We start from the raw sequence: 17181 nt of genomic DNA on the forward strand, positions 1-17181 counted from the left end.
TGGCTTCTTTCACTTAGCAATATGCATTTAAGATTCCTCTATGTCTTTCCATAGCTTGATAGCTCATAATAATATCCTATGGCCTGGATGTACCATAGTTTATTGATCCACTCACCTAATGAAAGACATTGTGGTTGCTTCCAAGTTTTGGCAATTATGAATAAGGCTGCTATAAACATCTGTGTGTAGGTTTTTGTATGGACTTGAATTTTCAATTTTTTTGATAAACGCTATGGAGTGTGATCACTGGATAATATGGTAAGAGTATGTTTGGTTTTGTACAAAACTACCAAACTGTCTTCCAAACTGGCTGTACCATTTGGCACTCCCACCAGCAATGAATGAGCATTCCTGTTACTCCACATCCTTGTCAGCAGTCAGTGTTGGCAGTGTCTGGATTTTAGCCACTCTAATAGGTGTGTAGTTGTATCTCCTCATTTTAGTTTGCATTTCCCTGTTGACATATGCTGTGGAGCATTTTTTCCTGTACATATTTGCCATCTGTATATCTTCTTTGGTCAGGTGTCTGTTCAGATCTTTTGCTTATTTTTAAATTGGGTTGTTCATTTTCTCGTTGCTGATTTTAAGAGTTCTTTGTATATTTTGGATAACAGCCCTTTATCATCTATATATTTTCCAAATATTTTCTCCCAGTGTGGTTGTCTTTATATTGTCTTGATGGAGCATCTTTTTATGTGTTTATTGGTGATTGTATTTTTTTCCCCTAAAAACCGACCTCAGGTTCTTTGCCTGTTTCTAAAATGGTTTGTCTTTTCTTTAAACAATAGAAATGAGTTCTATGTAAATTAAAGAAGTTAGCTTTTTGCCTGATTTTTTATCAGTTTCTTCTTTTTATTTTCTACTTTTTACTTTTTAGAGTTTTTTTCCATTCAGATTTTTTTTTTTAATGTAGTTAATACAATTTATTGCTACTTTTCCTTTATGGCCTTAGATTTTGTGTTTTGATTAGAAAGAACTGTTCCTCTCCAAGATTTTAAACTATGCATGCTTTCTTACTAGAATTTTTATGTTTTTTAAATATTGAAAACTTCTATCCATATGTACATAAGGAATTAGGAATAATAAGAGGGTTTGATGTATACATATATATATATATTTTTCAAAACTTTGCTTAGCTGCCATAATACCACATATGGTAAAATCTCTCTTTCCCACACTGATTTTAAATATTACTGTTAACTGTTAATTAAAGTTTCCAATATCCTGGAGTCTATTTTCTTACTCTCTTCTTTTCCATTGTCCTATTAGTCTCTTTCTTCATTAATGATTTTAATTTTCATAGCTTCATAGCCCGTTTTAATTCCTGGCAAGCTAGTCTTTCCTCATTATTTTCATTTCCCAAAACCATTATAAACTTTTCTCACATACTGGTTCCGATGAAGCTAGGGTTACTCTGTTGTCAAAAGCAATCTATTTATATTTATTTAATTGCAGTTGTGTTGAATTTATAAATTAATTTACAGGGAATTTATATAGTTTAAACACTGCTTCTGAAACAGGAACACAGTTCATCTTTGCATATATTCAAATTTTCTATACCTTTCAATAGTTCTAAACTTTTCATTAAATTGGTCTTGCACAGGGGTACCTGGGTGGCTCAGTTGGTTAAGCGTCTGCCTTCAGCTCAGGTCATGATCTCGGGGTCCTGGGATTGAGTCCTGCATCAGGCTCCCTGCTCGGTGGAGAGCCTGCTTATCCCTCTCCCTCTGCCTCTCTCCACCCCTGTTCGTGCTCTCTCTCATTCGCTCACGCTCTCTTGTTCTATCTCAAATAAATATATAAAATCTTAAAAAAAAAAATTGATCTTGCACATTTTTTTCCATTTCTATTGAGATATAATTGACATATAACATTGTGTGAGGTCAGCCTTTTTAGATTCTACATGTGAAACAATACAATATTTGTCTTTCTTTCTGGCTTATTTTACTAGCATGATGTCTTCAAGGTTCATCTATGCTCTCACAAATGGCAGGATTTTCTTCTTTCTCACGTCTGAATAATATTCATCTATCTGTCTGTCTGTCTCTCTCTCATATTATCTTCATCCATTCATCCATTGACAGACACTTAGGTTGCTTTCATATTTGGCTATTGTGAATAATGATGCAGTGAACATGTGAGTGAAGATAACTCTTTGAGGTCATGGTCTTGCACATTTCTTACTAAGATATTTTATTTTTCTTGGTTAATCTAAAATGAAAACCTTTTTCCATTATGTTTTCTAATTGGTTTTCTTTGCTTATAGTACAGCTATTAATTCTTACATATTAGAGATAATTTATTGTTTCTAAGAGTCCCAATTATTTTGGATAATATAGTCAGGTCATTTGAAAGTAATGATAATTTTGTTTCTCTTTCCAATATTGAATCTTCATTTCTTGCCTCTGTTTTCTGGGGAACCACTAGAAATGGTTTCATTAACCATAACCAGAACAAGACAGAGATCACTACTAATACCTCTAGTAATACCACTATTACTTAGCATTATTCTGAAAGTATAAGCATTATTAAGAGAAAGAAATGTGAGATGCTTTTTTTTTTGTATCTATGGAGAGGATGATGCGGTTTTCTATTCACATACTTTATTGTAATAATAATTTTCTGAATATTGAGGCAACTTTACAACCTGCGTATAATTTTATTTTAATAATCCTTTTAAAATCTATTTGCCAATATTTAACTTAAGGATTTTATATTTACATTCATCCATAAGATTGACCTATAGTTTTCTATTTTAGTGCTCTCTTTGACAGTTCTGGTTTTAGTTCTATGGTGGATAAGGAAAATTATTTAGAAGCTTCTTTCTTTTTGCTCTAGAATGTTTAAATTGTATGAGATTTACTTATACCTCAATTGTTTGAAAGACCTCACCTATGAATTCATCCATTTTGCTTTGCTTTAGGAAGAATAAATACTTTTTAATTTGTCTACTCTGTGCCAAGCTCCTTGCCTCTAATCCCTGGGATGTCAATATTTGTATCCTGCTGCAGAAGAAAAACAAAAAGCTTTCTGTTTAAGAGGCCTTCATTTAATTTTCATGTCCTTCTGTATCAGGTTCCCTGAATATATTCATGTCTAGATTCATCTCTTTTCTAGATTTGGGTCTCTTATCTAGGTATTTACTACTTGTTTCCTTCCATTAAGAACATTCTTGGCTTTATTCTTTGGGTTGCCAAAGACTGGGGTGTTTACTCCAAAAAAGGCAAAGGTAGACTTTTAACAGTACAAAGCCGAAAAATTAGGTCTCTATATCAGTAAAGAGTGATACTGGTGTTTTCTCTAACAGTGATAAGCTTTCTGGGACCATGAACCCTGTTCAGAACCTAATGAATGCCTAAGAGCCACCCTCTAAGACATTCATGAACACATCCATATAACATCAGGGCTTCACAGATACCCCAACCCCGGTGTAAGAACGTGGCTCTTAAAAAAATACAGAGGATCTCCACTTCCCACTAGTGATATGTGTCTAGGTATTTTCAAATTTGGTTTCTATGGACAATGGAGAGGATGTGATTTGGCATTTGCTTCCCATACCCCAGAAAGGAAGGATGTAAACCACCCCTATGCCAAAACAAAGCTGGTAGAAGAACCTTATCAAGAAACACCACCTCCAGACTCAAGACCCCAAAATTCCACTTTAAAATAAGCTCTGAACCTCTTCTGCTGAAATAGAACAAAATTTCTTAATGTTGGGCCACGATGGAATCCAAACTTTCAGGGTACCTTTTTAAGAGGTATGATTTTGGGAAGGACCTGGGTAAATTCTCTAGAAGAGGATGCATGGTGTGGCTGTGATTTCCTTTCCTCTTATTTCTCTTCTACAAAAATGAGTCCATCTGATGTGTTAGCCAAAATACAAATGTCTAAATGTTCCCCTGTTTTAGTCTAATCAAAACCTCAAGGGACTTTTGCTGAAGATATACATGTGAATAACATGTCCCGACACTTGGGTAAAACAGTGTAGACAAAAATAAAGGGATTGATCAGGAATCCTGGCCATGATTTGGTCCGATCCACTTAGAAAGCCTTCCATCATGTTCTGGGCCTGCTCATCCTTGGTCCTCCCGAAGTGCCCTATGTGTCCATTCCCACAGCACTTAGAATAGTCCTTTGTTATTGTGTTTTCTAGTCTGTCTCCCCACTACTTAACCCCATCCCAGGCAGGTGTCTTCAAGAGGATGGGCATTTATTCTGTTCAGTTTTGTGTAACTAGTGGTCAACACAGAAGAGCTCACTAATAAATAAATAACTGAGTAAATGAATTATAAAAGCCATAGGCTATACAAAGATGTACAAAATAACTATGTTCTCAGCAGACCTCCAAGGTTGGGGAATCAGAGTGCTGCATATACTGGGGGCAGTGGGGGGGCGGGGTTTGCTGCTGAGGAGTTGGGAGTGGTTTCTGGAGAAAGAGGATTAGAGGCAAGAAGTTCTGAGCACCATAAAACAATTTGCCAGATTAGGAATGAGACAAAAGGTGGCTATGGATTCTCAAATAGAAGAAATGATATGTTATGTCAATATCTAACTATAAAATTGGCTCAGGGGATCAAAAGGTTAAAAAAAAAAAAAACCTAACCACCAACTTCTCCCTATTCCCCCTGAGAAATCCCTTACCCAGTGCACCCCAGACTTTGTGGAATGGAGACAGACTTTAAAGTCACAATAGTCAGGAGATCTTGTAAAACACCCCCTTATAAAATCATTCTATAGCTCACTAGTAAATGTCTGGGCAATGCTGATCCTTTGCATGTAAATAAATCATGCGTGCAGCTTTAGCAGGAGCACTCAAGTTTACATTTATTGTGTTTTATCTGTAGCATTTGATTTATGGCTTCTACAAATCAAAATGTTTTCTTAAGTTCTCTCCTAAAGAAAGGCTAATAGGCATAGATATGAAGGAAAGAAATGAAAAATTAAAAAAATGTACAGTCTAATTACTTCAGACTTCTTGCCCTTCTAGTGTAACTGAGATTATTTCATTTAGAAACCGATTTTCAGAATATTAGGGACTAACTCTCAGAATTTCATCTCATCATCGGATTATTGATGAAGTTCTCTTTTAATGCCTGGTTGGATAGGTGCTGGTGACAAGCTACAAAAATAAATTATGGATGTGTTAGTGAGAAAACAGACAAAACAGAATTAATTCACAAAAGGCTCCTACGGCAATTATAAAATCCACATCCAATTATAAAATAAACATCATGTCACCTTCCCAAACTGTCATGGGGCCAGGTTTCCAGCGTCAGAATGGGAAAAGAGGGCAGATTTAAGAATATGATTGTAGGGCACAAGTCTGGTGAGATCACAAAGGGCTCAATTCCGACTAAATCCTTACAAGGCCCTGTTTTCTTACGATTTAAGGAAAATGGCTCTGAACTTTCCTCAAGTCCCTCTTTCACTGTGTAGAGGCAATTCGTTACATAGCAAACTCATTTAAAGAACTAAAATCATGAAATAGTAGCCCTTTGGGAAGCGCTGCCATCCCAAGGTTTGCTCAAGACTGCCTGTGCCTGGGGCTGTGAGAACCTCTGCAGGGTCTCTTGTGGGTCCAAAGCCAGGGCCACTCCAGCAGAGCAGTGCCGGACATCCCAGGTAACAAGAGGGATAAACTCTTTACTCCTCCTTTAATTTGGGGAATACTTCTTGGCACATTTGGGGGTGAAGCTGAGACTCCATGTGGACAGACAGGAGGAAGGGGACCCTTTAATAAACTGGGAGACCTTCACCCCCAAACTGATGATACATTGCAACTGATGCTTATCAAGAATGACTTCATTCAGCAACTAGTCTTGCCACTTAATCTCTCCCAATGGTAAACCACAAGATCATTTTACTATCTTTTATGAAGCTGATCAAATTATCGGTTTATATCTAACAATTCTGTTTGACAGCTGGTCCCATCAATCACTTGCCTGTGAGTTAATTTTGCAACTAATCTGGCCAGAGTGTTTTCCAGGAGGTTCATAACTTTAAGGTAGCTATTCTACGGTTATTTTTAAGAATTTAAATTTTTTTTTCCGAAAAATCTGCTTTTAAAATTCCCAAGACAAATATTACTAGAACAAAGTTTAATAACTTAGAGTTTGGGGGCTATTATTCACCTATTTGTCCATTGTCCATTGCAGGAGACCCAGACTGTTTGTAAAGAAAATCTTAACCTGATCTTATTTTATTTTATTTTTATTTTTTTAAAAGATTTTATTTTAGAGAGAGACACAGAGAAAGAGAGCATGAGTGGGGAGAGGGGCAGTGGGGAAGGGTGGGGGAGAGGGACAAGCAGACTCCACATATCCAGGTTCCAGAGCCTGGAAAGGGGGGCTTGATCTCAGGACCCTGAGATCATGACCTCAGTCAAAACCAAGAGTTGGCCACTTAGCTGACTGAGCCACCCAGGTGCCCCATGAACCTGATCTTATTTTAGAGTACTAACTTAGCCTACATTTCCAGACAAATGGCCTATTCAGTTTTTTTATTTTTCCAATAGGAGAATGTGAACTCTATCTCTGCTTGGTAGTCTGACAAAGCAAATGAATGTGTGAACATGAACTTACAGAAATATATTTCATGTTTTGGCAGAGAACTTTGCTTTGAACTTTCTGCTGTTCAATTATCATCAAAAGCTTGGTTGCCGAGACATTGGATCAAAGTGGTGAAAGAAGGAGCAGAAACGGGTATGTTCACTTCCAATTTCTCATTGAAAAAGCTAGAAGATACTAATAGGTAGCCAGACAATAGCAATGTGAGTTAGGGATAAAAACAATCCAGAATAACAAAATTCTGATGGGATTTCCACAAATTAAAATCTTGATGAAAATATTGTTCAAATTTGTGTTTTTGTTGATTTTCTAATCTAGTTGTTTCCTCTATTGCTGAGAGAGGTGTTAATGTCTCCACTATGATTGTGGAATTTTTTATTTATCCTTTTAATTCTGTCCAGCTTTCCTTCATGTATTTTCAAGTTCTGTTAATAGGTATATATTTAGGATTGTTTTATAATTTATTTGTGATTTATGATTGTTATGGCCTCCTGGTTACTCTTCTATCGTTATGACATGTCTGCAAATACTTTCTGGTGTTGAAATCTATTTTATCAGATATTAATAAATCCACTTCAGTCTTTTTAAAAAAAAATCTAGATAAAGACTGAGTAAGAGATACATTCCTGTCTAAATCGAAATCTGGGGAACCCTCTACAGCAAGCCCCAGGTAAGGCAGGAACTAAGATCCTCTATCTACCCCTCACTGTGGTGGCCCTTCCCCAACTCCCTGGACCCGGCCTCCTGACCCTGCTGCAATTATGCTTCCAACAGCTACCTATTTTCTGTATCCAGAGGCTACAGTCCCCAGGCCTCCTCACGGCTGGGGATGAGGGTACTTGTGGTGGTCACTGCCCTGTGCAGTGAACACCCCTCAGGGACAGTCCTGGGAAGCAGGCGTGGGGAGCACACAGGTTGCATCTGAATATCTTGCCCTGCAGAGAACCCAGCAGGCAGAGGGAGAGCTCTCTCCCCAGCCAGTAGATGCCACTAGAGGATGCCCCGTGGTCCACAAAAAGGGAAGGGCAGATTGGAAACCTACTGTGGAAGAAGCATGGACCTGAAGGAAAAGCTGGAAAATTCACAGTGTGTTGAGCTAAGGACAATTTACCGTTCCCGTCTTTTGGCAAATTGTAGGTATGGAGAGATTTCTGTCCCTCGATGTATGAATAGGGAGAGGAAAAAAAAATACCATGAGGCTTATAAGAGGGGCTGTGATGCACAGGATGCGAAAGGTAGCAAAAATACTGAGAGAAAGAGCTTATTTTGAACGTGATTTTCTATAGAAAATATAAGTAAAACCATATGCTAGGTGCTCCCGATGAGATACAAACAGTATGGGAAACGAAGTACAGGGTGCTATATGGCAAAAATTAAGTAAGTCATATATTCATTAGATCTAACACAATTCAGGTCTCCTTCCCTGTCGGGCCTGTGGCACTTTCCTATCCCCACACCTTTGCACTCGCTATCCTTCCACCAGTGCCTTACTCCCTCCAGAGCCTCACAAATCCCATTCATGCTGCCCGCATGCCACCTCCTCTGAAGGCCTTCCCAGCTGCTGCAGGCGCCTCCTCACTGCTTACTCTACACACCAGCCCAGTGGGTTTTCACACCCCAGCACTGGACATTTCAGATCATATTTGTAAGTCACAATAGCATAACCATGAGTTCTCAATGCCAGGACTCATATTTCATTTATTTCTATACCCCTTACTCATCATAGTTTCTGATATACAGTTAAGAATAATAAATCAATGAGAGCCTTGGAAAGATAAGGATAGGTGACAACCTCTTTTTATTACTGGGACCTCAATGACTGTCGGTAGGACAAAGGCAAAGGATAAGGGGGAATGACGGAATGAGAAAAAGAATTAAAACACACTGAGAATCTGTTGTGCTCAAGACACTGAAGTGCTGATTATATACCAAGGGGGCATTTGACATCTTTCCCTCCTTTCCAAAGAATTATACTTTTAGCATAGTGCCACAGACTAACTCACTGACCCTCAGGGCATGACATCATGGCCATTGGCAGTCATCTTTTTAAGAGATTAGTGCAGCACCAGAAATCCTCCATTGAAAAATGGATGCTCAAAGGTTACTGGCAAAGTGATTTTGGAAAACTTGAATAGCATCTCGCCTTAGAAACAGTGTGCATAAGTCCTTAGACCAGACTGCAAGTACTTATTTAACCCAGAAGGCTGCTAGGTCTTATCAGAAACTCCATCACCAGATAGCCAAAATGGTCCTATAACCAAAATGGTACTTCCTGCCTGTCTCACAGATGCGCTGTGAATCAACTAAAATAAGGCGAGTGAGACTCCTCTGAAGAGAGCAACATGCTGTAAGAACCAGGGGTTTAACTATTCTAAAACCCAACTGCACATTAAAATACTGTCTGCTGGAAAATGCATGCTCCCTCTGCAAATTCCACCATGGCAGTGGGAGCACTACTCTCAGTTCCTGGCATCATTTGGCCTTATGATCTGGTGCTCGCATGCGTGGGGATTAAGAAGAGAAACAAAAGTTGTCTGCGGAACATACATAAAAGTGTTAACCCGAGTGTCTACTGATGTATGTGAGAAAATCATTATGGGGATGATCATCAGGATGACGGCAACATGTCAAAGTATTTCAGGATGTCTGCGATTTAAGAGCAAGCAATGGTAGCCCAGGTGGAATAACAAAGATGAGGTCAGGGCTGACTCACATTCAATGCCGTCTCCTGTACTTCCTGTCAAATAATAAGTTGAAGCATCCCACATGCCGTTTCCTCTTCTCAGACTGCACCCCTGTTTCTTGTCGGCAGCCCCTGGAAAACCTGTTTGTTGACAGTTTATCCCACTTTGTAAAGCTTGTCTACTGTGCAATCCAGGCAGTTTTCCAGGTAGCTGGCACCTTGTTTTCTTTTAGGCTTAACACTGCACACTTCTGTGATGATGTGTATCACATTTTGCTTTGGTCTGAGAAGCAGATTACCTCTGGAGTCCCCGGTAGGCTCAGTTCAGAGAAGCCAAATGTTCCAGAGAGTCTTCTCCAAAAAGGGAATCCTAAAGATTCCAGTGCTGCCCAAGCTCACCCATGGTACCACTCTGAGCAGAAGCAGGTGAGGAACTCTCCTCTCCCATTCCAGCCTTGAGCCAAAAAAGCTTGTCCATCACTGTGCAAAACCCACCCTGGCTTGAGAAATCAGTGTGTCTGGAGAGAAGCTGCCTCATTGCATGACAGGCTGTGCCTGGGCCTGGAAGGCTTTTCCTGCTTCAGTAGCCTCCATGTCCAGCCTCCCTTCTTTGTCTGGTGTGTGTTCGGGCCTCTGGTTCAATTCAGCCCCAACTCCAACTTGGCCGCCTTGATTTAGCTGACCCTCCTGCCTGGACAACTGGCCACTTCTATCAAGGCCTCTTTGGCTTTTCTAGGCACCCTCTTTTGAGAATGTCCCACACGTGATGGGCCCAGGGAGGGGGGTCTGGCACTCTGGGAATACTTCCCCAAATCATTTGATTATACCACCAAGGACTCAAGTCACTCATCTTCCACACCCTAAAGGACTGACTTATGAGACAGCAAAACCGTGCCTTTTAGAGGCAAAGGTCTTTCTAAATCATACATATTCCACTTCAAGTTTTCTCACTGGAGCCCGACATGGGGCTTGAACTCACAACCCTGAGATCAAGACCTGAGCTAAAATCAAGAGTCCGATGCTTAACTGACTGAGCAACCCAGGCTCGCTCGCTCTCTCTTTTTTTTTACATAGAAGAAACCAAATCTTTTCTACTTAACACACCACCCTGACAAAGTCCTTACTGGTTTTTGGTCAGCCTCCCCCACCAACTAATCTTTATTTTATGTGAAAAGGAAATGGAGTGCCACTTCAAAGTAGATTTCAGCTAATCAGATGTATTGAGAACAAAGGTAAGAAGCACCACAAAGACGCAAACTAGACTGTAATTAAGGAAAAGACAGCATTTATTACTGGAGTACTGAGCAAAATCAGAGAGCAACAAACAGAAGACATGACTTAAATCCCTGGTTTGCAACTGTGAGCTTAGGTAAGTTACTTAGGCACTTCAGACAGTTTCCTCATTCACGTAAAGGAAAAAAGGACCGGCGATTCTAGTCTTTCCTAGGCCCACCATTTTATAATTTTATGACCCAAATCAGTCTGAGATTATAAATTTCTATTCCATAAATTTATTTATAAGCCTAAAAAGAAATTAAAACATATGAAAATATAAATACTTAAAACCAAGGAATTTTAAAAATGCATTCCAAAGAAACACTTGGTATTCACTGCTATTAAGCATGAGTCTATTACAAACATCTCACTATTGAAGCTTAACATTTCACAAACAAAAAGTGGTATGATTTTAATAAGATTGCCTTTGGATCTCATTCCTCTTGACTATTTTGAGGTTGTTTCTGTCTATCTACTTATAATCTATCACTATATCTCCATATGTGTATACACACACACACACACACACACACACGAAATGGGAAAAAGCAAAGAAGCACCAGGATTAGCTCTGACCGAAGAGGAAGAAATGGGACTTACAGGAGCTGCAGAGTTTTTGACTGTGACGCTGGGCGTGGTGGCTCGCAGGGCTCCACTCACACCATGGTAGTATTTGAAGCAGATCTTAGTTTCAGCTGAAAAACAAAAATCAAATGGTACTGAGAAGCAGGGTATAAGCCAGGGAGAGATAACCAGCTCCGGAGGGACAGCCCCAGGAAATGCCATGTAATTCCTCCCATGAGCCAAGCAGGCCACATCTGATGATGCTTATTCAACATGTGGCTCCCTGGACAGGTCTGACATCTTTCTAAAAATGTGCCATCAAAAACTGCCCTTTGTACCCAAGGGAAATCCATTATTTCAACTTCTCAGCATCCATCCAATCCCATTAGAGGTTATTTGGAATTAACCCTTAATCCTAAGATTCTGGGCGGTTTGATGCCTACCACCAGTCTGTTCTGTAATTTTTGGTTATTTAATTCATTGTAATTAGTATCTTAGCAACTTGGAGGAGGACTTTGAGAAGTTACTGAAATACATGGATGGGAGGCATATTTTCCAAACTCTGATACACATCAGTGATAACCTCTTTGCATCACGGTTTGTTTTTCTTCAAAGTCCTATCTATGTAAGTAGAAGAGATATGGCCTTGGGGGCCTACTCTGCCTGGGTTTGCTTTTTGGGTCCATTACTGACCATCTATGAGACAACAAGCAAGTCCCTTAACCTCCCTTACTCCACGTTCCTTGTAAAATAAATAGAACTAACAATAGTACCCACCTCATAAGGTATTGGATAAGCAAATAAAAGTTCTTAGAGTGCAAATAATGCATGATGAGCATGATGACTAAAGACAAAATCTGTGGCCAACCTGAGTCTAGTTCATTTGAAGGTGACTTGCTTTTCCCAATTTACTGTTTGTAGGATTTTTCCTTTAAATTTGAAAAATTTGCCAGGCTATGTGTTAGCCCCTTATATTAATTTTGTTTGGAACAACATGAGAAATCTCCAATTTGAGATCCTGTTTCTCAAATCTGGGAATTTGTCGATTGTAATGTTTCAAAAAATAATGTCGACAATTTTCTTAGCATGAATTTTAGATATGTTCATTATGGAGAATATGGACAATGAAGAAAATTATAAAAAAATCTTCTATGAGTGTTTTTATGTACATCTGAGAGTATAAGCTTTAATATTATATGTAATGTAGTAAAATAATAATGCAATAATACTGCATTTTTAAAAATTAACATTAAACAATCAGGTTCAACTATCAAACCTTTGTTGATAACATTCTTTGTTTTATGGAATCATTGAATTGATTTGTAATTGTAAGTATTCCTGTAATTTTGAAAATTTGGGCTTTTCCCTAAAAATGAATGACTTTTTGAAAATTATGTTGAAGTTCAAGATTTCTCCATAGGATAATGGAGCAAAACTTGCTGGTTACCTACCCGACACCCATTCTCCCTTTCCTCCTTAATGACAAAATCTCAATTTTACTTTGGATGGTACTGTCCAGCTAAAGTACTTTATTTTGTAGCCTCCCTTGCATATAATATTTATGTTGTTTTCCACTGTTATTTTGGGGTTTCTGTTATCTGTAAACTTTACTATATATAGAAAGGTTTCTTGACATAGAAGATATGAGTACTGCAATATTATTCTTTAGAAGATGTGAATATTTTAAGGATTCTCCCTTCTTGTGCCCAAACTGCTTCCCAAAGAGCACTTTACACTTTCATCAGAAAATGTAGCTCTGACCATTTCATGGAACCCTTGTTAATATTGAGTATTATCAATTAAATGTAACTTTAAAGTAATATTTCGTTTTTATTTCATGTATTTGATTAGTAGTGAGATTAAACATTTTTTCATCAAATTTTAATTAGCCATTTGTATTTACTCTTTTTTATCCATTGAACTGTACTTGTCAAGACTTCCCACTGCCTGGATGATACCTGGGTGCTCACCTTTTAGTGTATATGCTCTTCCTTTAGATACATCAATACTTTCCAATTCCCTCCTAAGTCATTCTTTCCCTGCAGTGATTTTACATTATTGTCTATTGCCTTTTAAGCGCTTCTTGTGGACAATCTTCCAACCTAATTCTGCATTCTTCAGGGCACCTCACAGTTATCTGCACGTTGTTAGGTATACACATCCAGATCCACTACTACTTCAGCCTGAAAGGCAGATATCTTGTAGGTTAGGGATCACGGGGGACACTGAATAAAGCAGTGAGCCTATATAGCTAGGCAACCTCACTGAGCCAGTGCAATTTAAGTTCCTTTGCTTGTAGGTGCCAATGACATCAGCAAGGAGGAGCCAATGGCTTCACCTCAAGCACAGTTGGGTGGAAGAAAATTTTAGATAACAGGCATTCTAAACAGGCACTACTAGCTTTCCTTTCAAATAAAATTATTCCAATGCCTTTAAGTAAGAAAGGTCAGGGTAGATAAGAGCCATATGATCCTCAGAAAAAGCATTTGACAAAATAACAGTATCCATTCTTGATTAAAAAAACAACAACAACAACAAAGTAGGGATAGATGCAACATACTTCAACATCATAAAGTCCATATATGAAAGACCCAGGGCTAATATCACCTTCAAAAGGGAAAAACTGAGAGCTTTTCCTCTACAGTCAGGAAGAAGACAGAGATGTCAACTCTTACCATTACTATTTAACACAGTACTGGAAGTCTTAGCCTCAGCAATCAGAAAACGAAAAGAAATAAAGGCAACCAAATTGGCAAGGGAGAAGTCAAACTTTCACTATTTACAGACAACACAGTACTCTATGTAGAAAACCCAAAAGACGCCACCCCCCCAAATGCTACAGCTAATACATGAATTCAGCAAAGTTGCAGGATATAAAATCAATGTACAGAAATCTGTTGCATTTCTATACACCAATAATGAGGCAGCAGAAAGAGGAATCAAGGAATTGATCCCATTTACAATTGCACCAAAACCCATAAGATACCTAGGGATAAATCTAACTAAAGAAGTAAAAGATCTGTACTCTGAAAACTATAGAATACTTATGAAAGAAATTGAAGAGGACACAAAGAAATGGAAAAGCATTCCATGCTCATGGATTAGAAGAACAAACATTGTTAAAATGTCTATACTACCCAAAGCAATCAACACATTTAATGCAATCCCTATCAAAACATGTAACATATACATTTTAATAATATTCTTCCAATCCATGAGCATGGAATGTCTTTCTATTTCTCTGTGCACCCTCATCAGTTTCTCTCATCAATGTTGTTTTGTTTTTTTTTTTTAAATTATATTTTGTTAGTTAACGTACAGAGCAATATTGATTTCTGGAGTAGAATTCAGTGATTCATCACTTATATACAACACCCGGTGCTTATTGCAAGTGCCCTCTTTAGTACCCACCACCCATCTAGCCCATCCCCTACCCACCTCCCTCCATCAACCCTCAGTTAATTCTCTGTTGTTAAGAGTCACTTATGGCTTGTTTCCATCTCTCTTTCTTCTTCTTCTTTCCCCCCTTCCCATATGTTCATCTGTTTTCTTCCTTAAATTCCACATGAGTGAGATCATATGATATTTGTCTTTCTTATTTCATTGAACATAATACACTTTAACTCCATCTGTGTTGTTGCAAATTGCAAGATTTCCTTCTTTTTGATGGCTGAGTAATATTCCAGTGTGTGTGTGTGTGTATGTGTGTGTGTACGTACACATCTTCTTTATACATTCATCAGCAATGGACATTTGGGCTCTTTCCATAGTCTGGCTATTGTTGATAATGCTGCTATAAACATTGGGGTGCATATACCCCTTGAATCTGTATTTTTGCATCCTTTGGGTAAATACCTAGTAGTGCAATGGCTGGATTGTATTGTAGCTCTATTTTTAACTTCTTGAGGAACCTCCATACTGTTTTCCAGAGTGGCTGCCCCAGTTTGCATTCCCACCAACAATGTAAGGGGATTCCCCTTTCTCCACATCCTTGCCAATGCCTCTTGTTTCTTGTGTTGTTAATTTTAGCCATTTGACAAGTATGAGGTGGTATCACACCATGGTTTTGATTTGTATTTCCCTGATGATGAGTGAGGTTGAGCATCTTTTCATGGGTCTGTTAGCCATCTAGATATCTTCTTTGGAAAAATGTCTAGTCATGTCTTCTGCCCATTTCTTAACTGGATTTTTTTTTGGGGGGGGTGTTGAGTTTGGTAAGTTATTTATAGATTTTGGAAACTAACCCTTTATCAGATATGTCATTTGCAAATATCTTCTCCCATTTCATATGCTGCCTTTTAGTTTTGTTGATTGTTTCCTTCACTGTGCAGAAGCTTTTTATCTTTAGATAAAGTCCCAATAGTTCCTTTTTGCTTTTGTTTCCCTTGCCTCTGATGATGTGTCTAGTAAGAAGTTGCTATTAGCTGAGGTTAAAAAAATTGCTACCAGTGTTGTCCTCTAGGAATTTGATGGTTTCCTGTCTCACATTTAGGTCTTTAATCCATTTTGAATTTATTTTTGTGTATGGTGTAAGAAAGTGGTCCAGTTTCATTCTTCTGCATGTTGCTGTCCAGTTTTCCCAACACCATTTTGTTGAAGAGACTGTCTTTTTTTTCCACTAGATATTTTTCCTGCTGTGTCAAAGATTAGTTGACCATATAGTTGTGGGTCCCTTCCTGGGTTTTCTATTCTGTTCCACTGATCTGTGTGTCTGGTTTTGTGCCAGTATTATACTGTCTTAATGACACACATTTAATGCAATCCATATCAAAACACAAACAGCATTTGTCACAGAACTAGAGCAAAAGATCCTAAAATTTGTATGAAACCACAAAAAAATCCCTGAATAGGCAAAGCAATCTTAAAAAAGAAAAGCAAAGCTGGAGGAAGCACAATTCCAGACTTCAAGTTTTATTACAAAGCTGTAGGAATCAAAACGGTGTGGTGCTGGTACAAAAATAGACACATGGAACAGAATAGGAAACCCAGAAATGAACTCACAACCATATGGTCAATTAATATTCGACAAAGTAGGAAAGAATATCCAATGGAAAAAAGACAGTTTCTGCAACAAATTGTATTGGGAAAACTGGACAGTAACATGCAGAGAAAGAAACTGGGTCACTTTCTTACACCATACACAAAAATAAATTTAAAATGGATTAAAGACATAAATGTGATACCTGAAACAACAACAACAACAAAAAAAACCTAAACAGAACATAGACAATAACTTCTATGACATCAGCCATAGCAACTCTTTTGCAGAAAAGTCTCCTGAGGTAAGAGAAATAAAACCAAATATAAACTATTGGGACTTCATCAAAATAAAAAGCTTCTGCACAGCGAAGGAAACGATCAACAAAAGTAAAAGGCAACCTACAGAATGGGAGAAGATATTTGCAAATGGCGTATATGATAAAAGGTTAGTACCCAAAATATATAAATAATTAATAAAACTCAACATCCAAAACCAAAGAATCCAATTAAAAACTGGGCAGAAGACATGAACAGATATTTCTCCAAAGAAGACATCCAGATAGGGGTGCCTGGGTGGCTTAGTTGGTTAAACAACTGTCTTCGGCTCAGGTCATGATCACAGGGTCCTGGGATCGAGCCCCACATCGGGCTCCTTGCTCAGTGGGGAGCCTGCTTTTCCCTCTCCCTCTACCTGCTACTCTGCCTTCTTGTGCTCTCTCTCTCTGTCAAATAAATAAATAAATAAATCTTAAAAAAAAAAAAAAAAGAAGATATCCGGATGGCCAAGAGACACATGAAAAGATGTTCATTATCACTTACCATCAGGGAAATTAAAAATAAAAACTACAATGAGATATCATCTCACACTGGTCAGAATGGGTAAAATCAACAACACAAGAAACAACAGGGTGCGCAAGGATGTGGAGAAAAAGGAACTCTCAAGCACTATTTGTGGGGAAGGAAAGGGGTGCAGCCACTGTAGAAAACAGTATAGAGATTTCTCAAAAAGTTAAAAATAGAACCACCCTGAAATCCAGAAATTTCACTACTGGGTATTTACTGAAAGAATACAAAAACACTAATTCAAAGAGATACATGCACCCATATGTTCAT

General features: G+C 38.3%; 1 protein-coding gene across 3 annotated transcripts in view; it reads right to left on the reverse strand.

The window, feature by feature from the left end:
• The window catches only part of HECW1 (HECT, C2 and WW domain containing E3 ubiquitin protein ligase 1), a 434723-nt gene that overhangs the window by 178054 nt on the left and 239488 nt on the right, over positions 1–17181 (reverse strand). For all 3 annotated transcript variants that reach the window (XM_035026508.1, XM_035026507.1, XM_035026506.1), the window contains one exon: positions 11125–11219. In XM_035026508.1, the coding sequence (XP_034882399.1) occupies positions 11125–11219 (95 nt within the window). The remainder of the gene's footprint in view (positions 1–11124; positions 11220–17181) is intronic.

This window comes from Mirounga leonina, unplaced genomic scaffold, assembly GCF_011800145.1.
Source record: "Mirounga leonina isolate KUSES-001 unplaced genomic scaffold, KU_Mleo_1.0 Mir_199, whole genome shotgun sequence".
Classification (NCBI taxonomy): Eukaryota; Metazoa; Chordata; class Mammalia; order Carnivora; family Phocidae; genus Mirounga; species Mirounga leonina.